Genomic DNA, 24,985 nt, shown 5'->3' with positions numbered 1-24,985 from the left:
TGAAGCTTTTTGGAAGAGTTAAGGTGTCCAACATCTCTACCTCTCTTGTTACTAGGTGAGTGGTGTGTGTATCTTCCTCCTTCACTTAATAAAGCTTAGGTTATGCTTAGTAGTGGCTAAAGTGATGATATATATGGTTTATTTCTTGGTTTGAAGTGATTTGGTGAAGTTTTCATTTTATTGATGAATTTTCTGGTTTAATGTGGTCATGGTGTTGTGGTTGTTTATGATGATTGATAATGAGGGGTTATGACTCTAGTAGGTGTGTTTGATAGGAAATTGCAATCAATTTCTGGTTTGGAAGAATTTCAGCAAGTTAGGGTTTTTGGTTGGAACATTCTGCCCGTTTTTTTTGCTCCTAGATAGAAGCCGAATTGGACTTTGCTCAAAACATGAAAGTTGTAGGTATTGATGAGTTTGAAGTGCCTACAAAATTTCAGGTCATTTAGAATAGTGTAGAGTGAGTTATGTCGGAATTACTGTATCTGTTCTGCTTTGGTCAGAATGCGAAAAACTGCGTTGGTATTTGGCTATTTTGGCTAGAATCACTTTGGATTTGGATGTTGGTGTCTTCTAATGAAATGTAGCTGGATGTCTTAGCTATCATATGCCTTTGGAATTTCGGCATTTGGACTTGTATAGACTGAGTTATACCGATTACAGTTTTGTGTGTTTTGCAAACCTGTTTTGGTAATTCTGGTTTAGTATTTTGCATATTTGACCTAGTTGTGTTAGGATTTTGACTGAGTGACCTTCTACAGTATTGTAGCCCTGTTTCTTAGCTTCGAAACGGTGGGTCTTACACCCCCATCCGATAACCGTAATGAATTTGGTGCCATTACCGCATATTAAGGTCAAATACGGTTTGTGATCCTGTTTTGCAATTCTGGTATAGTGTCTTGCATTTTTGACCTTGTTACATTCAAAATTGGACAAAGTTTCCTTCTTCAACATTGTAGCCCCTTAAGTCCTGGATATCCCTGTAAATTTTTAGGTTAAACGGATTAGTATATCCTGAGCTATAAACGAAATACTCAGACCTGTTTTGACCAGCAAATTCTGTTACGTTTTTGGAAAGTTTACGACTGGAACTTTGGCTGCACATTTGACTGAGTTACAAGCTGTTTGGGCTTGCGACCAAAACACCAAACTTATAGCCCTATATCAGAGCTTTCTAACGCCCTTGGAATTTCATGAATCGGATTTATAAAACCTGAGATATAGCCGAGCAAATAAGGCCTGGCCGTGAAGATGACCATTTTCTGGTCAGATCTGTTTTGGTCTTGATGACCAATTTCCGTTCCGAATTTGGATTGCCGACCTTCATGAAAGTTGTTCCATTTGGAATGAACTATCTAACTGCCAATTTTCAGCTCTTTTGACCATGTGTAGCATAGAAAACAGTTCGCACTCAAAACTGACCATTTGTGCATTGGCCAGATTTCGTAAGTGATTGTGTTTGGTTCATTTGGGACTGAAGCCTCCAGTTTCAGTTCTGGATGTCTTCATAACAGTTGTTGTTCATCCTTTAAGCTTCGATTTGGCATCTCATACGCCTTAATCCGATATTCGAAGCTCAACTTATGGGTAAACTAGAAATGAGTATCAAATCTGCCGTTTCCGTTTCCGTCCGTCATATTTACGTGCGCGCGTGTCATTTTGCCGTTTTGCTTGTTTTGGATCTGTTAGTAGTCGTTTGTGATATTATGTGATAAAATCTTCTATTTCAGACCGTGGTGAGTTAGGCGGAGCCGGTGGGGCCCACTACTAGCGAAAACGCGCGAAGCGATTTTGTTCTTGTACTGCTTTTGGTATTTTGAGTAAGTATTCAGGCCAGTTTGATGTGTTTTCTTTGCTATGTGTTTGAGATATGTGAAAAGGGTACTTAGGCGAGGGTGTACTTTATCTCACTCGACCTAAACCCTAATTTGAATGTATAATTGTACTTGGCATATGTATATGAACCTTTTGGAACCAAAACCCTTGAGCTTGTGGCTCGGGGCGACTTTCGAGTAAAGTTTGTGAATTTTGTGAAGTTTGTGAGTTCGTGGGCCCGATCTAAGACCTGTTTGGACTATTCGAGCCGGTTAGGGCTTGGTCGAAGTCAGTCCAACTTGGTCTGAGGTCACCAAGTTTGTAGGTTCATGTTATGAACCAATTTTGTGAATCCGGTTCACCGAGAAGGTGACCAAGTTTGTGACCCGAGCTTGTGACTCAAGCTCAAGTTTGTGATTTCGTTCGTCCGGGCAAGTTTGTGAGGTGACTGGCCAGTGAGGGTGATAAGGTGTCGGTGGGTGTACAAGTGAAGTTCTACGGACTATTATTTGCGGTCGACGGAGTGTCGGCAGGAGATCACACATGGCACATGAATTGGCTTTGGAGCCACCCGTATCCTTATTATATGATGTTGTTCTTTTCTGCTTTTGCTTTACTCTTATTGTGTAATTGTTGCTACGTGAATTTACGCTTTTGCCCCTGTTTACTTACTAAGCATATAGCTTACCCCATTCCTTTTGTTTTCCTTAGCAGGGGCCGACGCGGGGACTTTTGTCACGCACACTAGCATAGTTAGGTTTGATTGTAATAGTTGGACTTATAGTATGTTTGTTTTGTTTTAGTTTTGGGTTGTTTGTACAAGGACCCTCCTTAGGGTCTACATTTTGGTTTTAGTGGTAATTATAAGGATGTAATAGTGTGAGCAGGTACTTTTGGAGAATGTAATTATAACTCTTTTGGGTTTGTATCTAGAACTCTTTTGAATTTTCTAGCTTTTATTGTTTTAAGTTTTGAGTCCTGGCGCGAGCTAGGCAGGCGGCCCGCCGATACCCTTGGGTTCGCCCTTGGGAGAAGTGGGGTCGTCACAGTTGGTATCAGAGCTTAGGCTTCAGATTTCTGTAGTGTATCCTAGGTTTGAAGTTTAGGATGCCGGACTGTGGGATACTTGGCTATTAAGGTAAATATTGAATGCTAAGATTTTGATATTGACTTTTGTAATTTTTTTTTTCTTTTCTTTCATAAGGCAAAGTGGGGATTGAGTTGATTACACTTGGAGATGGCCAGTCCCAGTGTGAATCGATTTGGTTCTTACTTAATATTGAAGTTAGCTATTTGGACCTATTCTTTAGGCTTGCACCCTAGGGCCGCCGGGGCGGTGCTGGTGGATTAGGTAGGTTCCGTAGGGGAGGCGCGTGGAGCCGTTGATGGGATTTCCTTTTGACTATCTGATATGTTTATTTTGTTATATCTGCCATGTTTATTTTGTTATAACCAGTATGCCTGGTTTCTTTTGTTACCCGGTGATTGACTACATTTTTGGAGCCGTAGTGCTCACGTAAATAATGGATTTTGCACCAACTGGATGTCGGATAACTTGTATATTTTTAGTGTGCTTTTGTAAAAGTATGTATATTTGAGTATAATCGTTTGAGCTTATTTGTTTGAACCCGGCTTTTGAACTTATTTGAGTACTTGTGTGGTTGTAGACCGGCTACTACTCGTGTGGTTGAACTTTTGAGGCATTGCCTGTTGTGTACTTGACTGCTTTTGAGGGTTATTTGATCTGATTAGTGCAAGTTGGAATTTCGAGGATGAAATTGTCCTAAGTGGGGGAGATTGTGAGGCCCCAGTTCGTTCTACGTCAAGATATTCATTAAATGGGCGGTAACGTTTGGTTTTGGGAGTATTTCGAAAACCCTAATTAGGGATTAAGATTTAAACCCTAAGTTCCGGTTAAGATTGAAAACCCGTTTTTCTACATTTTCTTTATTAGAAAATTCCCCAGATAATTTTATTTGAGTAAATAGAGTTTTTAGATGATTTTTCTAGTATTAGTTAGTTTTTGAGGAATTAAGAACGTATATCGGACGTGGGACCCACTAGTGCGAAAAGTTCGGAAAAATTCGGCCAATAAGGTTAAGTTTCGGATACTGTGTAAAATTTATCGAGTGTTAAGAGATAAGTAGAGTGTGTGAAATGATTGATGTGAGAGAGAAAAGAAAGGATAGGAATGCATTAATGGTGGTGACAAGTGTCACCATTTCATTGGAGAAGACTTATGAATTACTATTTCATTTTTTTTGACTTTTGACCAAGTTGTTAAATATCTTCAAAAATCACCAAAATTCACCATTTTCTTTTCCCTCCATGGCCGGCTCTCCCTTGGGCTAAGAAGAAAGAAATACTTCACCATTTTAGCTTCCATTTGGTTTAATCTTCCAAAAACAATTGCCTAGATTAGTTTCTACTCCATAAAATCTTTCTAGTTGGTGTTAGTGGTTGATTTGGTGAAGCTTTTTGGAAGAGTTAAGGTGTCCAACATCTCTACCTCTCTTGTTACTAGGTGAGTGGTGTGTGTATCTTCCTCCTTCACTTAATAAAGCTTAGGTTATGCTTAGTAGTGGCTAAAGTGATGATATATATGGTTTATTTCTTGGTTTGAAGTGATTTGGTGAAGTTTTCATTTTGTTGATGAATTTTCTGGTTTAATGTGGTCATGGTGTTGTGGTTGTTTATGATGATTGATAATGAGGGGTTATGACTCTAGTAGGTGTGTTTGATAGGAAATTGCAATCAATTTCTGGTTTGGAAGAATTTCAGCAAGTTAGGGTTTTTGGTTGGAACATTCTGCCCGTTTTTTTTGCTCCTAGATAGAAGCCGAATTGGACTTTGATCAAAACATGAAAGTTGTAGGTATTGATGAGTTTGAAGTGCCTACAAAATTTCAGGTCATTTGGATTAGTGTAGAGTGAGTTATGTCGGAATTACTGTAGCTGTTCTGCTTTGGTCAGAATGCGAAAACTGCGTTGGTATTTGGCTATTTTGGCTAGAATCACTTTGGATTTGGATGTTGGTGTCTTCTAATGAAATGTAGCTGGATGTCTTAGCTATCATATGCCTTTGGAATTTCGGCATTTGGACTTGTATAGACTGAGTTATACCGATTACAGTTTTGTGTGTTTTGCAAACCTGTTTTGGTAATTCTGGTTTAGTATTTTGCATATTTGACCTAGTTGTGTTAGGATTTTGACTGAGTGACCTTCTACAGTATTGTAGCCCTGTTTCTTAGCTTCGAAACGGTGGGTCTTACACCCCCATCCGATAACCGTAATGAATTTGGTGCCATTACCGCATATTAAGGTCAAATACGGTTTGTGATCCTGTTTTGCAATTCTGGTATAGTGTCTTGCATTTTTGACCTTGTTACATTCAAAATTGGACAAAGTTTCCTTCTTCAACATTGTATCCCCTTAAGTCTTGGATATCCCTGTAAATTTTCAGGTTAAACGGATTAGTATATCCTGAGCTATAAACGAAATACTCAGACCTGTTTTGACCAGTAAATTCTGTTACTCGGGGAACCAAAACCCTTGAGCTTGTGGCTCGGGGCGACTTTCGAGTAAAGTTTGTGAATTTTGTGAAGTTTGTGAGTTCGTGGGCCCGATCTAAGACCTGTTTGGACTATTCGAGCCGGTTAGGGCTTGGTCGAAGTCAGTCCAACTTGGTCTGAGGTCACCAAGTTTGTAGGTTCATGTTATGAACCAATTTTGTGAATCCGGTTCACCGAGAAGGTGACCAAGTTTGTGACCCGAGCTTGTGACTCAAGCTCAAGTTTGTGATTTCGTTCGCCCAGGCAAGTTTGTGAGGTGACTGGCCAGTGAGGGTGATAAGGTGTCGGTGGGTGTACAAGTGAAGTTCTACGGACTATTATTTGCGGTCGACGGAGTGTCGGCAGGAGATCACACATGGCACATGAATTGGCTTTGGAGCCACCCGTATCCTTATTATATGATGTTGTTCTTTTCTGCTTTTGCTTTACTCTTATTGTGTAATTGTTGCTATGTGAATTTACGCTTTTGCCCCTGTTTACTTACTAAGCATATAGCTTACCCCATTCCTTTTGTTTTCCTTAGCAGGGGCCGACGCGGGGACTTTTGTCACACACACTAGCATAGTTAGGTTTGATTGTAATAGTTGGACTTATAGTATGTTTGTTTTTGTTTTAGTTTTGGGTGGTTTGTACAAGGACCCTCCTTAGGGTCTACATTTTGGTTTTAGTGGTAATTATAAGGATGTAATAGTGTGAGCAGGTACTTTTGGAGAATGTAATTATAACTCTTTTGGGTTTGTATCTAGAACTCTTTTGAATTTTCTAGCTTTTATTGTTTTAAGTTTTGAGTCCTGGCGCGAGCTAGGCAGGCGGCCCGCCGATACCCTTGGGTTCGCCCTTGGGAGAAGTGGGGTCGACACAGACCTAATCTTGGAGAAGTATGGAGAAACCATTCGTTACACTTTTGTTAAGACTCCTGCTATATTTTGACTAGGCCCTAGTTTGGGTTGTACTTTTGGAAATTGTAAGTTTGAAAAGTTTGGGCCCTGACGTGTATTTTGAATTTAAGTCGTATTATGGTTACCGATGTAATGGTTACATGTTATGTGACTTGTTAAGCTTGAACGCTTCCGCATTATTGTATTCATGTTACTCTCTTTGAAGTGTTTAGTTCGGTTCTAAATTGAATGGAATTGCTTGAGTCCTGGCGAGAGCTGGGCAGGCGTCCGCGGATACCCTTTGGTCCGCCTTAGGGAGATGTGGGGCGTCACAGTTGGTATCAGAGCGCTAGGTTAGAGGTCTATATGGGAGACTTATTAGATACTCTACCTTTAAGACTCGATACGGGATGACTTAATCCTACCCTAAGTGATACTTGAGGCGAGCTAGCAACTAAGTTAGTCCTACCTCAAGTGACGATTGGGATGAACCAACGATTAAGTTAGGCATGCATTGCAGGATAATGGAACTGAGTAGTGATTTAAGTTTCTAACCTGAAAAGTATTATTATTTTGCAGGGATGAATGACGAAAATGGAGCCCCGACAGCTAACGGGAATGGCCATGCGAATGGTCATTATGAGCCTCTTAGGACTATCTTCTACCGAGCTCGAGTGGGAGGAGCTCGAGTACGCTACTCACCGTATGATAGATACCCTCGATGTCCGTGTAGGTTGACTTACGCCTACCCGAGCCATATAGTGCATGCTATGGACGACGAGCGTCGTCAGTTGGTGGATACCAACCGCGGTTTACAGGCTGAGGTAGACGAGCTTAGGCAGATGGTCGGCGCTCAGGGTGAGCGGATTGCCGAGCTCGAGGAGGTGCTGGAGGGTGAGGTAGCCACATCTGCAGTGGTTAATGAGGAGCTTCAGGATACTAGGGCTCGACTCACTAGGCTAGGACGGGATGTCCGTAACCGGGCTTTCGAGATCCTGGCTGATGCTACTAGATTGGTTGAGGACGCTACTGAGGTGATTCCTGATGAGGAGGATCCCAAGGAGGAGGTTCCTCCTGATAGCCCCGCTGAGGACTAGGATCTTAGTCGTTGACCCCTTTTGACTTTTGACTGGTACAGTTAGGACTAGTTAGGGTGACGCGAGTGCCGAGGCCATGGTATTTTGCATGCTTGTGTGGCCTACTCTTGGGCACTTGTTCTTACTTTAGTCTTCTGTGACTAAAAGTATACTTTTGAGCACTTGTGTGCTATATTTTTGTGAATTGTCCCTAACTTGCTAATTGTACGAACTTGACATGCTTATGAATGTAAATTATTGTTAATTTCAATGCTTTCCTGGTTGGTTCTAATTTTAGTATATTTCTTCGTTCTTGCTTAAATTAATCTATTTCTTGCACTAGGCACATTTAGACTAATGGAAGGATTAAGGAGTGGTCGAGGCCGTGGGCGAGCGTCTAGACAGGCCCAACCTCAGGGAGATGACCAGGGATCGGCAACTAGACCGACCCAGGGACAGGAAAACAATGAGGGTAACCAAGTGGCTACTGCCATCAATAGGATGACTGATATCCTAGAACGTCTAGCGGAGAGACAGGGTCCTGGACCATTTAACCAACCTGGGGGCCAGGATAGAGGAGAGGATAGAGCCCTGGAAAGATTCTTAAAGTTTAACCCGCCTAAGTTTATGGGTGAACCTGACCCTGAAGTAGCGGAGAATTGGTTAGATAGGATGACCAATATATTCGCCGCTCTAGACTACACTGAGGATAGACGAGTGAATTTTGCTGCTTTCCAATTTGAGGGAGTGGCCCGTGCTTGGTGGGATTTGATAAAAGGAAAATGGGAAAGGGCTCGAACCCCTTGGACTTGGGAGAATTTCACAAGGGAGTTTAATGAAAAGTTTCTTCCGCCCTTAATCCAAGAGAAAAAGGAGGACGAATTTATTAAGCTAAAACAGGGAACCCTTACTGTAGCAGAGTATGAGGGGAAGTTCACTAAACTTTCCAAATACGCTCCTGAGTTAGTAGCCAATGATCGGAGGAGGATTAGGAGGTTTGTACAGGGACTTAATGTGGAACTTCAGGAGGGCCTGGCTGCAGCCCAAATCTCTACCTTTACTGAGGCTTTAGAGAAAGCGCAAAGGGTTGAGAATGCAAGATCTCAAGTGAGGGATTTCCACAACAGAAAAAGGAATTTTCCTAGTCGCACTTCTGGGCAGACTAGTAAGAATGCACACCCTTCTAAAATGGGAAGAGGAGAAGGTGGAACGAGGACTACGGGAGCTTCTAGGGGAGCCCTATCTAGGGGAGGTCGTAGCGGGACGACTCAAGTTAGGGGGGCACCATCTGTTGGATCGACTGTGACCCCTCAAGTTACATGTGGGTATTGTGGTAAATCCAACCACTCTGAGAACGATTGCTGGAGAAAGTTGGGAAAATGCTTACTGTGTGGGAGCACTGAGCATCAAATCGCAAATTGTCCGAAATCGTCGAAGACAGGGGGAAGCCTGCAGAGGCCTGAAAAATCAACCTCTAAGCAGACCAGTGCCGGAGGGAGTCGACCGAAGGTACCGGCTAGGGTCTACGCATTGGACTATCCACAAGTTCCAGAGGCGACCGAGGTGGTTGAAGGTACAATTCCAATCTTTCACCGCCTAGCTAGGGTTTTAATTGATCCGGGTGCAACACACTCTTTTGTAAACCCTGATTTCATGAGTGGAATAGACTTGAAGCCAATTAAGTTACCATATGACTTGGAGGTTAAAACACCTACTGGGGACAAAAGTTTAATTGCTAATCTGGTGTATAAGAATAGTGAAATCTGCGTGAAGGAAAGAAAATTGCTGGCCGATTTGATAGGCCTAGCAATTAAAGGATATGATGTGATCCTAGGAATGGATTGATTAGCCCGTTATAATGCCCAACTGAATTGTAGGACGAAAATTGTAGAATTGTGTATTCCAGGGGAGGCAACCCTAAAATTGGATGTGAGGGGTAAGTTACCTCATCTGCACTGATTTCGGGAATTCGGGCTAGGAAATTGTTGAATAAGGGAGCTCAAGGATATTTGGCTTTTCTTATTAATACCCTTAGCGATAAGGTGAATCTGGAGGACACACCGGTAGTGAAAGAATTTTCCGATGTTTTTCCTGAAGAATTGGAGTCTTTACCCCCGGAACGGGAAATAGCTTTTAAAATTGATGTAACTCCGGGATCGGCACCTATCTCAAGGACACCATATAGGATGGCTCCAGCTGAGTTGAAAGAGTTGAAGTTACAATTACAGGATTTGTTGGCACGGGGTTTTATACGAGAGAGTGATTCCCCGTGGGGAGCCCCAGTTTTGTTTGTAAAGAAGAAAGATGGGAGTTTGAGGTTATGTATAGATTATCGAGGCTTAAATGATGTTACGATTAAGAATAAATACCCACTACCCCACATTGATGAACTGTTTGACCAACTGCAAGGGGCGGTAGTGTTTTCAAAGTTGGATCTAAGGCAAGGTTACTATCAATTGAGGATTTTAGAGAAGGACATACCTAAGACTGCTTTTAACTCGAGGTATGGGCACTTCGAGTTTGCAGTAATGCCTTTTGGGTTAACCAATGCACCTGCCGCTTTCATGGATTTAATGCATAGGGTTTTTAAGCCTTACTTGGATCAATTTGTGGTGATCTTCATTGATGATATTTTGGTGTATTCTAAGAATACGAAGGATCATGAGAAACATTTGAGAATTGTTTTACAAATCTTGAGGACATGATAAGGACTTGTGTGCTGGATTTTGGAGAGAGTTGGAGTAAGTTTTTGACTTTAGTGGAATTTGCCTATAACAATAGTTTCCATTCTTCTATTCAAATGGCTCCATACGAAGCACTTTATGGTCGGAAGTGTAGATCCCCAATTTGTTGGGATGAAGTAGGTGAACGAAAAATTTTAGACCCGACTACCGTATCTTGGATTGAGGAGGCTAATGAAAAGGTAAAATTGGTACGGCAAAGGATTCAAACCGCTCAGAGTAGACAAAAAAGTTATGCCGACAATCGGAGAAAGGATTTGGAGTTCACTGTTGGAGATGTGGTATTTCTCAAGATTACGCCTTTAAAAGCAAGCTTGATGTCAGGAAAAGGGAAGAAACTACAACCAAGGTTTGTAGGACCATATAAGATCATTCAACGAATTGGGAATGTAGCCTATAAGTTGGAATTACCACCGAGCTTATCTCGTATTCATAACGTGTTTCATGTGTCCATGCTTAAGAAATATCATCCAGACCCCTCTCATGTTTTACAACCGGAGAGTATTGAGATCGATGAAACCCTGACCTATGAGGAGAGACCGGTAAAACTTTTGGATCGAAAGGTGAAGGAACTGAGGAACAAACAGATACCACTAGTGAAAGTTCTATGGAGGAACCATGGAGTAGAGGAAGCAACATGGGAAGTTGAGGAGACAATCAGAGAGAAGTATCCAGACTTGTTCATCAACCAAGGTAAATTTCGAGGACGAAATTTTCTTAAGGGGGAGAGGATGTGAGGACTCGTAAAAACTATTATTTTATGCCTAATTTATGGCTTAATAAATTATTTAATTGGATTTTTGCCACGAGAAATATTTTCTAGTCTTATTAGACCTAAATACATGGTAACATAACTTCGTTATATTTTTAAAATGACTCGTTCTAAAAATTAATTTCCTGGAGCGCGTTTAGTAAAAATAGTGAATAGTACTTGGAGATTTTATCCGCGTAGTAGCACAATAAGCTTGGAATATTGGAGATGTCACGGCCCCACTTCTCCCAAGGGCGAACCCAAGGGTATCGGCGGGCCGCCTGCCTAGCTCGCGCCAGGACTCAAAACTTAAAGCTAATAAAACTATATTAAACCACAAGAACACGATTCATAATATATACAACCACAAAATTTCTATTTACATCTTCAAAAGCATCCAGTCAAACCTCTCTAATATACTATAACAATAACCAGTAAAAGGTAGACCCTAAGGAGGGTCCTTATACAAACCACCAAAACAAAAACAAACATCCTAACTGTCCAACTATTACAAACGAGACCTAACTATACTAACGGCAGAGTCCCAAAGTTCCCCGCGTCGTCCCCTGCTAAGGAAAACAAAGGAAACGGGGTAAGTTAGAAGCTTAGTAAGTAAACAGGGTAAAACGTAAATTTCAAGTAACCACATTTACACAGTAGGAGTAAAGCAAAAGCAGAAAAGTAACATCACATAATAAGGATACAGGTGGCTCCAAAGCCAATTCATGTGCCAGGTATGATCTCCTGCCGACACTCCGTCGACCTCAACTAATGGTCCGTAGAACTTCACTTGTACACCCACCGACACCTTATCACCCTCACTGGCCAGTCACCTCACAAACTTGCCCGAGCGAACGAAATCACAAACTTGAGCTTGAGTCACAAACTCGGGTCACAGTCTCGGTGAACCGGATTCACAAACTTGGTGACCTCAGACTAAGTTGGACTGACTTCGACCAAGCCCTAACCGGCTCGAATAGTCCATCTAGGTCATGAGATCAGGCCCCAAACTCACAAACGTCACAAAATTATTCAAAAGTCACCCCGAGCCACAAGCTCAAGGGGTTTAGTTCCAAAATGATTCATATACATATGTCATGTACAATTATGTACGTAAATTAGGGTTTAGGTCGAGTGCGATAAAGTACACCCTCGCCTAAGTACCCATTTCACACAAATCGAAACACATAAGCAACTAACACGTAAGAGCGGCCTGAATACTTACACAACGAACAAAAGAGCAAAAGTACGAAATTCGTGCCGCGAGGAGTAGCTACTAGGCCCCACCGGTTCCACCTAGCTCACCAACGTCTGAAATTGAAGATTGTGCCACAATATATCACAAACGGCTACAAACAGATCCAAAACAAGCAAAACGGCAAAAATCGGCACACGTAAGTGCGGAATCGGCAAAAGGGCGCACGCACTCGCGCGGAACGGCAAACGGAAACTGCCAAATCGGCCATCTCAAACCGTCTTGATCAAAAGTTAGGCTAGACATATCAGATCAAGGTGAGCGAGACACCGTTTCAAAGCTGACACAAATAACTACATTTCTTATGAAGGGGTTGACACCCAGATCGTACGGAATCAAAACGAAAACCCCTCGGTCAGAAGCTGAAATTCCAAACGTACCCAAACTAATGTCTAAAAACAGGCCTGAGTGTTCTGTCTATAACTCATAATGCACTACTCCGTTTGAGCTGAAACTTTACAGAAAGATTTATAACTTAAGGGGCTACAATGTTGAAGAAGGCCACTCAGTCCAAATCCCAGTACAACTAAGTCAAATATGCCAAATAACAAACCAGAACCGTGATTACAGGTTTACAAATTACACTATGCTGTAATCAGTACAACTCAGTCTAAACAGGTCCAAATGCAGAAATTCCAAAGGCATATGGTAGCTAAGACATTAAGCTACATTTCATCAGAAGACCTCAACACCCAAATCCAAAACAATTCCAGTCAAAACAATCCATTTCAGACGCAGTTCTAACATCCTGATGAACCCAGAACAGCAACAGTAAAATCGAGATTTCTCACTCTAAACTACTCCAAATGATCTGAAATTTTACAGGCACCTCAAACACATCAATACCTACAACTTTCATGTTTTAAGAAAAGGCCAATTCGGCATCTATCTAGGACCAAAAATTTCGGACAGAATGAAGAACCAAGAACCCTAATTTTCCAGAATTTCTTCCAAAACAGAAATTGATTGCAATTATCAATCATTTACACCTACTAGAGTTATTACACATCATTTCCAACCATCATAGATAACCACAACATCATGATCACAATTAAACCAGAAAATTCATCAATAAATTGAAACTTCATCAATTCATCCAAAAACAAGAAATAAACCACAAAAGTCATCACTTGAACTATCACTAGGCATCAATTAAGCTTCATTAGATAAAGGAGAAGGTTCATTCACTACTCACCTAGTAAAAAAAGAGAGAGAGAGTTGCTTGACACCTTAGCTTCTCCAAACACTTCACCAAACTACTAACTATCACCTAATGAAGAGATTTTATGGAGTAGAACCAAGTTTATGTGATTGTTTTGGAAGATTTGAGCTAGATGGAAGCTAGAAATGGGAAGAGTTTTCTTTCTTCTTTGCTCATGAGAGAGCCGGCCATGGAGGAGAAGAAAAGAGTGAATTTTTGTAATTTTTTTTGTGAGATATTTAACTAAATGGTAAAAAAGTCAAAAAAGTCAATAATTGTCTAACAAGTCCAACCAATGAGATAGTGACACTTGTCACTCTATTTAAAGCATCTCTATCCTTTTATTCTCTCTCTCAACAATCACATCACAACCTCTACTTATCTCTTAACACCCGATAAATTTTACACAGTATCCGAAACTTAACCTTATTGGCCGAATTTTTCCGAACTTTTCGCACTAGTGGGTCCCACGTCCGATATACGTTCTTAATTTCTCAAAACCTAACCGATACTTGAAAACTCATCTAAAACCTATATTTACTCAGAAAAATTATCTGGGGAAATTTCCAATAAAGAAAAATGTAGAAAAGGCGGGCGATAAAAACCCGAAACCACCCCACCGATTAACGAATAACCCTCATATCAGCTTACGAACGGACTGGGGCCTCACAATCTCCCCTCCTTAAAAGAATTTCGTCCTCGAAATTCCAATCAACGAACTAAAGGGTTGGAATACTCAAAATAATCAAAAGATCAAAATGTATACATATATATACAAGTCACGCCAACATATACACAATATAATGCATCATATACACCAAGGGACATTTCAAGTTAGACAAAGTCAAGAGCTGCAGGTACTATATATGTAGGTATTCACATACCACAAGTAAATGACATGTAGGGACAATATAAGGGCAAAATGAAAGAAACGCGACTTATCGTCCCACGCTCAGTGAAAATCACCCTCGTCCGGTTTCTTACTCCACTTCCCAAGGTGCCCGTTGATATCTTGTACTTACTCTAGCCAGACAAAGCCTGTTCATGTTCCCAAAATGCTAGTCTCAAGTACTTAGCAGCGCCTCAACTCTGGAGTACTCAGGCACAAGAATCCGAGATAAGATAATTCACATCTCGAGCTGCAGTCCCAAGAGTAAACTATCTACAATCGAAATTCCTACCTGACGTACCTATCTATGGTCCTCAGATACCATGAGAAAGATTTAAAACCTATAACATCTATGATCCATAACTTATGCTCGAACGAACACTTAGTCCTTCATACTTATTCGCCACTTCATCCAGACTCACTCTGCGCAGAGACCACGCGAAGCAGCTATAGGTTTTATCCCTCAATTGCTTAACGTTTAAATCAAATCAAATCAAATCAAATCCCACAGTCCGGCATCCTAAACTTTAGCCTAGGACACACTACAGAGATCTGAAGCCTAAGCTCTGATACCACCTGTCGCGGCCCCACTTCTCCCAAGGGCGAACCCAAGGGTATCGGCGGGCCGCCTGCCTAGCTCGCGCCAGGACTCAAAACTTAAAGCTAATAAAACTATATTAAACCACAAGAACACGATTCATAATATATACAACCACAAAATTTCTATTTACATCTTCAAAAGCATCCAGTCAAACCTCTCTAATATACTATAACAATAACCAGTAAAAGGTAGACCCTAAGGAGGGTCCTTATACAAACCACCAAAACAAAAACAAACATCCTAACTGTCCAACTATTACAAACGAGACCTAACTATACTAACGGCAGAGTCCCAAAGTTCCCCGCGTCGTCCCCTGCTAAGGAAAACAAAGGAAACGGGGTAAGTTAGAAGCTTAGTAAGTAAACAGGGTAAAACGTAAATTTCAAGTAACCACATTTACACAGTAGGAGTAAAGCAAAAGCAGAAAAGTAACATCACATAATAAGGATACAGGTGGCTCCAAAGCCAATTCATGTGCCAGGTATGATCTCCTGCCGACACTCCGTCGACCTCAACTAATGGTCCGTAGAACTTCACTTGTACACCCACCGACACCTTATCACCCTCACTGGCCAGTCACCTCACAAACTTGCCCGAGCGAACGAAATCACAAACTTGAGCTTGAGTCACAAACTCGGGTCACAGTCTCGGTGAACCGGATTCACAAACTTGGTGACCTCAGACTAAGTTGGACTGACTTCGACCAAGCCCTAACCGGCTCGAATAGTCCATCTAGGTCATGAGATCAGGCCCCAAACTCACAAACGTCACAAAATTATTCAAAAGTCACCCCGAGCCACAAGCTCAAGGGGTTTAGTTCCAAAATGATTCATATACATATGTCATGTACAATTATGTACGTAAATTAGGGTTTAGGTCGAGTGCGATAAAGTACACCCTCGCCTAAGTACCCATTTCACACAAATCGAAACACATAAGCAACTAACACGTAAGAGCGGCCTGAATACTTACACAACGAACAAAAGAGCAAAAGTACGAAATTCGTGCCGCGAGGAGTAGCTACTAGGCCCCACCGGTTCCACCTAGCTCACCAACGTCTGAAATTGAAGATTGTGCCACAATATATCACAAACGGCTACAAACAGATCCAAAACAAGCAAAACGGCAAAAATCGGCACACGTAAGTGCGGAATCGGCAAAAGGGCGCACGCACTCGCGCGGAACGGCAAACGGAAACTGCCAAATCGGCCATCTCAAACCGTCTTGATCAAAAGTTAGGCTAGACATATCAGATCAAGGTGAGCGAGACACCGTTTCAAAGCTGACACAAATAACTACATTTCTTATGAAGGGGTTGACACCCAGATCGTACGGAATCAAAACGAAAACCCCACGGTCAGAAGCTGAAATTCCAAACGTACCCAAACTAATGTCTAAAAACAGGCCTGAGTGTTCTGTCTATAACTCATAATGCACTACTCCGTTTGAGCTGAAACTTTACAGAAAGATTTATAACTTAAGGGGCTACAATGTTGAAGAAGGTCACTCAGTCCAAATCCCAGTACAACTAAGTCAAATATGCCAAATAACAAACCAGAACCGTGATTACAGGTTTACAAATTACACTATGCTGTAATCAGTACAACTCAGTCTAAACAGGTCCAAATGCAGAAATTCCAAAGGCATATGGTAGCTAAGACATTAAGCTACATTTCATCAGAAGACCTCAACACCCAAATCCAAAACAATTCCAGTCAAAACAATCCATTTCAGACGCAGTTCTAACATCCTGATGAACCCAGAACAGCAACAGTAAAATCGAGATTTCTCACTCTAAACTACTCCAAATGATCTGAAATTTTACAGGCACCTCAAACACATCAATACCTACAACTTTCATGTTTTAAGAAAAGGCCAATTCGGCATCTATCTAGGACCAAAAATTTCGGACAGAATGAAGAACCAAGAACCCTAATTTTCCAGAATTTCTTCCAAAACAGAAATTGATTGCAATTATCAATCATTTACACCTACTAGAGTTATTACACATCATTTCCAACCATCATAGATAACCACAACATCATGATCACAATTAAACCAGAAAATTCATCAATAAATTGAAACTTCATCAATTCATCCAAAAACAAGAAATAAACCACAAAAGTCATCACTTGAACTATCACTAGGCATCAATTAAGCTTCATTAGATAAAGGAGAAGGTTCATTCACTACTCACCTAGTAAAAAAAGAGAGAGAGAGTTGCTTGACACCTTAGCTTCTCCAAACACTTCACCAAACTACTAACTATCACCTAATGAAGAGATTTTATGGAGTAGAACCAAGTTTATGTGATTGTTTTGGAAGATTTGAGCTAGATGGAAGCTAGAAATGGGAAGAGTTTTCTTTCTTCTTTGCTCATGAGAGAGCCGGCCATGGAGGAGAAGAAAAGAGTGAATTTTTGTAATTTTTTTGTGAGATATTTAACTAAATGGTAAAAAAGTCAAAAAAGTCAATAATTGTCTAACAAGTCCAACCAATGAGATAGTGACACTTGTCACTCTATTTAAAGCATCTCTATCCTTTTATTCTCTCTCTCAACAATCACATCACAACCTCTACTTATCTCTTAACACCCGATAAATTTTACACAGTATCCGAAACTTAACCTTATTGGCCGAATTTTTCCGAACTTTTCGCACTAGTGGGTCCCACGTCCGATATACGTTCTTAATTTCTCAAAACCTAACCGATACTTGAAAACTCATCTAAAACCTATATTTACTCAGAAAAATTATCTGGGGAAATTTCCAATAAAGAAAAATGTAGAAAAGGCGGGCGATAAAAACCCGAAACCACCCCACCGATTAACGAATAACCCTCATATCAACTAACGAACGGACTGGGGCCTCACAGGAGACTTGTACTACGGTCGTAAAATAGGTAATCTTATGAGTAAATACTCAAGTGATAGTTAGTAGTGCAATCGTTATAAGAATTTATTGGAAGTTTCGCGTTATAGCGTTAAAATTGACGGTACGCGTTTTCACACGCGCGACGTTATTTGAGGGACTTTAGACCCTTATATCGGGACAATTAAGAGTGAATAACACTTACATGAATATAAATGTATTGGAGGTTTAGTGCACTAGTGAACCAAACGCGCAAGAAAATCGAGCCGCAATCGCGCCAAACGGCCCCTAATGAGAGTTGACTTTTGGGTGAATTTACACCACTTATTTCACCTTCTCTTGGAAGCTAAAAGAAATCAGATCACTCTCATCTTCTCTCTCCTCATTGCCGACCAACCAGCCCTCCCCTCTCTCTAACTCCCTTGCTTCAAAATTTCAGCTCATAAATCTCACTCAAACCAACCCCAAATCATCTCCAAATTCAACCAAACTTGCACCACACTTAGCTTGATACTTGAGGATCATTTTGAGCTGCAAACAAGGGCTGAAAATCACGGTTTTTTTGGGGTAAAAGAGGGCTGAAAATTCTGCTTGAACATCAAACCAAAGTAAGTGATGATCCACTCTTGGAAACTTGAAGTTTGGAAGCTATCTTACCTTGTTAAGTTCATGCATGCATTTGGTTAGCTTGATATGGTTGTGTAATGTTCTAGTGGGCTCTTTGTATTCCCACACTTGGGTTGTTGTTGCTGATTTGAGGATCAATGTTGGATTTAATGGTAGTTTAATGGTTATAATGATGGATTTATGGAGTGTTATTGTTGGAAACTCAAGTAGAGGTCATGACCAGAAATTGCTGAATCTGCCCCTGTTTTGTTCGGCCATGATAAGGCCCATTTTTGGTGATTTATTGGCATGAACCTGATGTGTATATGTTATATTATATGTGTAGAAATTTTCGTTGGAAAACATTAACATTTGGATGGGCAAATGAATTTATTCGTGGACTAGGCAAGCTGGAAAATTATTTTCGGGTAACCCTGTCCAGCGGTAGCATTTTGACCATAACTCTGTCCTCGGGTGTCGAAATCAAGTGCCGTTGGTGGCGTTTGAAACTAGACATTCCTAGATTTAATTTGAGATAAAATGCACGTTCTGATTCTTTGTGAGTGAGCAGAACCAAACGTTTTAAGATAGCTGTCCTGTCTCTCGGATTTGCTGGAATGGCTTGTAGAGGCAGCAACTTGAGGCTCAATTTTGAGCTGGTTGCTTGCCGAATTTCAGAACATTTCATTCTGTGAACTTTTAGTCCCGTGAATGTATTTTCTAACGCCATAAACCATGCCTCATTCCGAGTTAAATTGATTGAGTTGTGACTAAAACAATAGGACTGCCCTGTTCTGGAAAAACGTAGTATTTGGACTGATTTGGGAAAAACTTGGGAATGATTTTATTAATTGAAGTTCTTGATGCTCATCACTTACCAAAGGTATCATGGATGTATATTAGACCTTTATTTCACAAATGAACCATGATTGGATAGTTTTCTTGGTTAAACGATTTGAAATTGGGAAATGAAAGTCACAAGGCAGATTGCCTTAGAATTTTTCCTGAACTTTGGATGATTAGTTAACTACCTTCCCGAGGGTATTTTTCCCTGAAATTTGATAGAGAAATACCTTGCATATGGAAATAAAATACTACCAATTTTGACACCAATTAAAGTTCGTTTTGATACCGAATTAAATTTCTAGTGTTGGAGGTTCAAAACTGGAAATTCTTCTCCAGTCTTAAATTTCCTCAACTTCGGGCTACCGTATCTCGGTACTCGAAACTCCGATTCTTAATCTGCTTGTTTTGTTATAAACCTCACTTGTAACACTAATTGAGCTACAAATTTCAGAGGCCGGTTTACAACGTGTGAATCGTGCCGAATTTTCAAAGTTGGCCGAAATCCAACTTAATTCTGCCTTGTACGCCGAACCTGTACCTTCAAGCTCATTTTTGAGTACTTTCCACTTAGATTCATGGAAAGGTGTCTTCTAAGAACTTTTAAAACTTTCCAAAAGGTTTCCAACGGTATAAAGTTTTCCCATTTTGGACTTATATCGAAAGAGATACGAATTTTCAAAGATTTAGGATAAAGCTGAAATTTCTCAATTCTCAAGGCAAAGGAGTTTTTCCAAAACTCTTAATTCTCTTAGTATTATTCAAACGTTTTGCCCTCGATTTTCATGATAAAAACCCAAATAATATTGTACATAATAAAAGGCAAGTTGAACCTTGATTTACGTGTAATTGAGGTTCCTTTTTCGAAGTATCCCTTAGATTGTACTAGTGTACAATCTTCTTTGATAAGTGGGTTATTTGAGTGATTATCCGCTATTAATTGCCAGGCGTGCAAGAAGGCATTCAAGAGGATCTTACTGTGGACACTTGAACTCCCAGAAAATAATTCTTATTGAATTGCTCGGTGAGTGTCAAGTGTGTGAATCTGTGATACTTGCTTATTTGTGGTAATTGTTGGAAGTTATAAAAATAAGGACGGGTGCGTACTTTACCGCACTCGTTCTAATTTCAAATGAATGAATGAAATGTATTGAATGAATGAATGAAATGCAATGTTATGTTATGATTTCATAAGTCGTTGGAGTGAACCTTCTCGACTCTCAAATGAATGGGGGACGCCCAAACTCATAGGCCGACCTTAGACTCGAGCCAGCAATGGGCTTGGTCGGGGACTTAGGCGTGCCATGAGATATAAATGAGCTTGACCTAATGAGAGGTCTTGCTCGGCATACTCGTGGAGTATCGCCTTATAAATGACTTGTGGGCCCTTGAGGTGTACGGTGGACGGAGGGAAGTAAGTGGTGATCTACGGAAATGGAAATACCGATCCGGTTGACAGGAGGGTCAACGCGGGAAGGTATACGAATGACATCGGCAGAGCGAGTGGAACTTAGCTCCTGAGAGCTATTATATCCTTGAATTGTTTCCGATTACTTTTCCTGTTTGAATGATTGATTATTGAAGGGACATGGTTTATTTATTAAATTTGGGATTGTTATTTGAACAAGGTGCTTGCATGTGTGTTCTTGGCCTCACGAGCGTTTAGCTCACCCTATAGTGTTGTTTTCCTTAACAGGACCGAATCTTGGAGAAGTATGGAGAAACCATTCGTTACACTTTTGTTAAGACTCCTGCTATATTTTGACTAGGCCCTAGTTTGGGTTGTACTTTTGGAAATTGTAAGTTTGAAAAGTTTGGGCCCTGACGTGTATTTTGAATTTAAGTTGTATTATGGTTACCGATGTAATGGTTACATGTTATGTGACTTGTTAAGCTTGAACGCTTCCGCATTATTGTATTCATGTTACTCTCTTTGAAGTGTTTAGTTCGGTTCTAAATTGAATGGAATTGCTTGAGTCCTGGCGAGAGCTGGGCAGGCGTCCGCGGATACCCTTTGGTCCGCCTTAGGGAGATGTGGGCGTCACACAAACAAGAGAGGAGAGAAAGAGAGAGCAAGAAACAACTTCCTTCTTCTTGATTTTAGCCATCCAAGTGAGAAATTAAACTTCTAAACCGATTAAAGTGTTAGTTGTGGGCTTGAGAAGCTAGGGGAAACAAGACTTCCAAGAGGAGGTGAAGTATTACTCTTGCAAGCTTCATTTGTTGAGGTATAAGGCTAAACCATGGCTTTGGTTCTTTCATTTTGGTTTAAGTTGTTATATAATACTTGTTTTGATTGCATTAGTGGTGATACAAGTTGTTATGAGGATTTAAAGGTGATTTATGTGAATTAGGGTTTGAGATACTTGCTGCCAATCCTTACTATATGGATGATATATGTTGTATCTAAGCTTATATAAGTGGTTTTAGTGATGATTAGAGCAAGAAATCAAGAAAGGTTGCATTGAATCCCAAAATTTCAGGTTTCTGGAAAATTTCAGCTCTATTCTGTCCGGTTTTATTCTACCATGTTAGAGGCCAAGTTAGGCTTAGTATAAAACATGAAAGTTGTAGAGAATGGTATTTTATAGTTGCCTACAAAATTTCAGCTCAATCGGAGTAACGTAGCTTGTGAAAAGATGAAAATACCCTCGCTGTTCTAGGTTATATTCCAGAGTTCCGCGTGGACAGTTTAGTCTTTTTGGTTGTGTTTATTCACTATAATCCGTTCGGATTTAGTCATTTTCCAAAACATGAAAGTTTCAGTAATCTGTCTTAGCTTTTTAACGCCACCAAGAACACCTCAAACGGATCTATGTAGCCTGAGTTATAGCCAAAATAGTCGCATCTATTCTAAACTTCGGATTCTGCCATGTTTCTGGATTTAGCTTCTGACCCTGTTTTGTCTGTTTTGATAACGTACGAACTGGGTGTTGGTGTCTTCATAAGAAAGGTAGATCTTGGTCTTAGCTTCTAAACGGTATAAAGTGCATCCAAATCCGAGTTTCGTAGCTTCAGTTATGACCAAAACAAGATCAGTTGTCAGAACTGCCTTCGAATTGGACAGTTCTGACAGCAATGTTTGGATCCATTTTCCTCCATGCTCTGTATTGATTCAGCTTTTGGTCCAAACATGAAAGTTATAGCCTTATGTCCTAGATTTCCAACGCCTTGGGAATTTCTGGATTTGGATTTGTGAGCTGTGAGTTATGGTCCAGCAAACAAACCCTGTTCGTCACCCGAACACGTAAATTTCTGGTACTGTTTTCCATAATTTCGACCTGCTTCCACTCAGATCTAGATTAAGGTGTCTTCATGAGAATTGTAACCCTTCCTCATAGCTTCGAAACGGTGTCTCGTTCACCTTGATCTGACATTCCTAGCCTAATCTTTGATCAAAACGGTTTGAGATGGCAGATTTGGCTATTTCCGTTTGCCGTTCCGCGCGCGCGCGTGCGCCCGTTTTGCCGTTTCCGCACTTGCATGTGCCGATTTTTCCGTTTTGCTTGTTTTGGGCATGTTAGTGGCCGTTTGTGATAATATGTGATACAATCTTCTATTTCAGACAGTGGTGAGCTAGGCGGAGCCGGTGGGGCCCACTACTAGCGAACACGCGCGAAGTGATTTTGCTCTTGTACCACTTTTGTATTTTGAGTAAGTATTCAGGCCGCTCTTGTGTGTTAGTTGCTTATGTGTTTCGATATGTATGAAGAGGGTACTTAGGCGAGGGTGTACTTTATCACACTCGACCTAAACCCTAGTTTGTACCTATGTTTCTCCATGAGATATGTATATATGAATTATTTTGGTGCTGAACCCCTTGAGCTTGGAGCTCGGGGTGACTTTCGTGAGTTCGTGAAATATGTTGAAGTTGTGGGCCCGATCTCAAGACCTGGATGGACTATTCGAGCCGGCCGGGGCTTGGTCGGAGCCAGTCCATCCTAGTCTGAGGTCACCAAGTTCGTAGGTTCCAGTTGTGAACCAAGTTTGTGACCCGAGCTTGTGACTCAAGCTCAAGTTTGTGATTTTGTTCGCCCGGGCAAGTTTGTGAGGTGACTGGCCAGTGAGGGTGATAAGGTGTTCGGTGGGCGTACAAGTGGAGTTCTACGGACCTTATTTATGGTCGACGGAGTGTCGACAGGAGATCACGCATGGCAAATGGCTTGGCTTTGGAGCCAACCTGTATCCTTTCTTTGTATTCTTACTTTTGCACTTGACTTGACATTTTTGTGAAATAGTTGTTTATGTAAATGTGAAATTACGTTTTTACCCCTGTTTACTTACTAAGCTTCTAACTTACCCCATTTCCTTTGTTTTCCTTAGCAGGGGACGACGCAGGGAACTTTTGGGCACCTTCACTAGTATAGTTAGGTTTGATTGTAATAGTCGGACAGTTAGGATGTTTGTTTTTGTTTTGGTGGTTTGTATAAGGACCCTCCTTAGGCTCTACCTTCTGCTGGTTGTTATTATAATGTATTAGAGTGGTTTGACTCGATACTTTTGAAGATGTAAATAGAACTCTTTTGGCGTTAGATATATTGTGAATAGTACGCTTGTGGGTTTATCTAGTTTTATTGTTTTGAAATTTTGAGTCCTAGCGCGAGCTAGGCAGGCGTCCCGCCGATACCCTAGGGTTCGCCCTTGGGAGAAGCGGGGGCGTCACAATTCATCTGCATTTTTGTGAGAAGGCGGATAAGTCCGTGAGCTTACTTCCTTGCATTTGACAAATCTTGATGAATTGATGTTTTGTTTTGTTTCTCTGTTTCTTGCTCCAATCCGAATCAGCGATAGGAGATGAATTTTGTTTTTGTATGTTCTGGGTGGATTTCGTCGGTTTGGAATTGAAACAAATCTCTGGTATTGTTGATCAACAACAACGGAAATGCTAACTGATGATTGCTTCAGTTTCTCGGTGAAGAAGATGATAACATTCAAAAATTACAATTTAGCCCCAAAGTCCCGGAAAATCCTGATCAGGCCCTAAAAACTTTCGAATATTTACAATTGGGTCCTTGGCCGCCCTAATTTGGCAACTCCATTGCTTGTTTACTTCAATTACCACATCCTTTGTTTGAATTGCATTTAATTCATAATTTTAAGGGCTTTTCTGACCAAGTGAGCTTGTGTTTGCATACTTTCTTTGATTTTCTCAATTAAAATGGTACCTTGACATCTTTATTATTTTTGGAGGGTAAATAAGTCATTTCACTTCATTAGGGGCCTCAACTCAAGGGAGGTACACCCTGACCCTTATTTCTCACTTGATTTGATCCTACGTGCCCTATGTGACTTTACGTATTTAATTGCATGCTTATTGAAAGTGTTTTATATTTATTATTTTTTATTGGCTTTAGTTTTGGTATCTTTATTTTAGTTCAATTTTGATCATTTGTAAGGCACTTTGTGACAGCCCCACCTTACCCTAAGGCGAACCAAAGGGTTCGGCGGACCGCCTGCCCAGCTCTCGCCAGGACTACGGAGTCGAAACACACAAATCCGATATTACACGAGATAGGACCCAAAAGAATTGAATGATTGAAAACCGCCAAGCTTAACAGTAACTTACCAAAATCACATGGAAAAAAAACATTTTCATATATACATGTCGCTAGGTTTACAATTCAGATGGAACCAGTGAAACGAAGTACATTTAGAGTTTGCTTCCCCTCGAGGAGCTATACAAAAGAACAAAAGATTATCTAACTAGCTCAACTCGCTTTTCAAAATCATGATTTCCAAAAGAGGTTCCTGTAAGGAAAACAAAAGGAACAGAAAGGGGTGAGCTTGCGCTCAATGAGGTACCAGACATATAGCAGAAAAATCATGGCATTTCACATTTAACAAATCAGATACACATGCTAGATGTAAAGTAAAGTAACTAATGATTC

General features: G+C 40.7%; 1 protein-coding gene across 1 annotated transcript; it reads left to right on the top strand.

Annotated features, from left to right (window-relative positions):
- Positions 1-8,528: 8,528 nt before the first annotated feature.
- LOC113757322 lies at positions 8,529-8,913 on the top strand (the record flags this gene model as incomplete). Its single annotated transcript, XM_027300677.1, has 1 exon — positions 8,529-8,913. A coding segment is annotated over exon 1 (385 nt), but the record flags the coding sequence as incomplete, so codon positions are not given.
- Between the last annotated feature and the right edge of the window lie 16,072 nt (positions 8,914-24,985).

This window comes from Coffea eugenioides, unplaced genomic scaffold (genome assembly GCF_003713205.1).
Source record: "Coffea eugenioides isolate CCC68of unplaced genomic scaffold, Ceug_1.0 ScVebR1_2964;HRSCAF=4091, whole genome shotgun sequence".
Lineage (NCBI taxonomy): Eukaryota > Viridiplantae > Streptophyta > Magnoliopsida > Gentianales > Rubiaceae > Coffea > Coffea eugenioides.
Note: the sequence above shows the minus strand (reverse complement) of the source record. Positions and strands in the feature narration are given on the sequence as shown.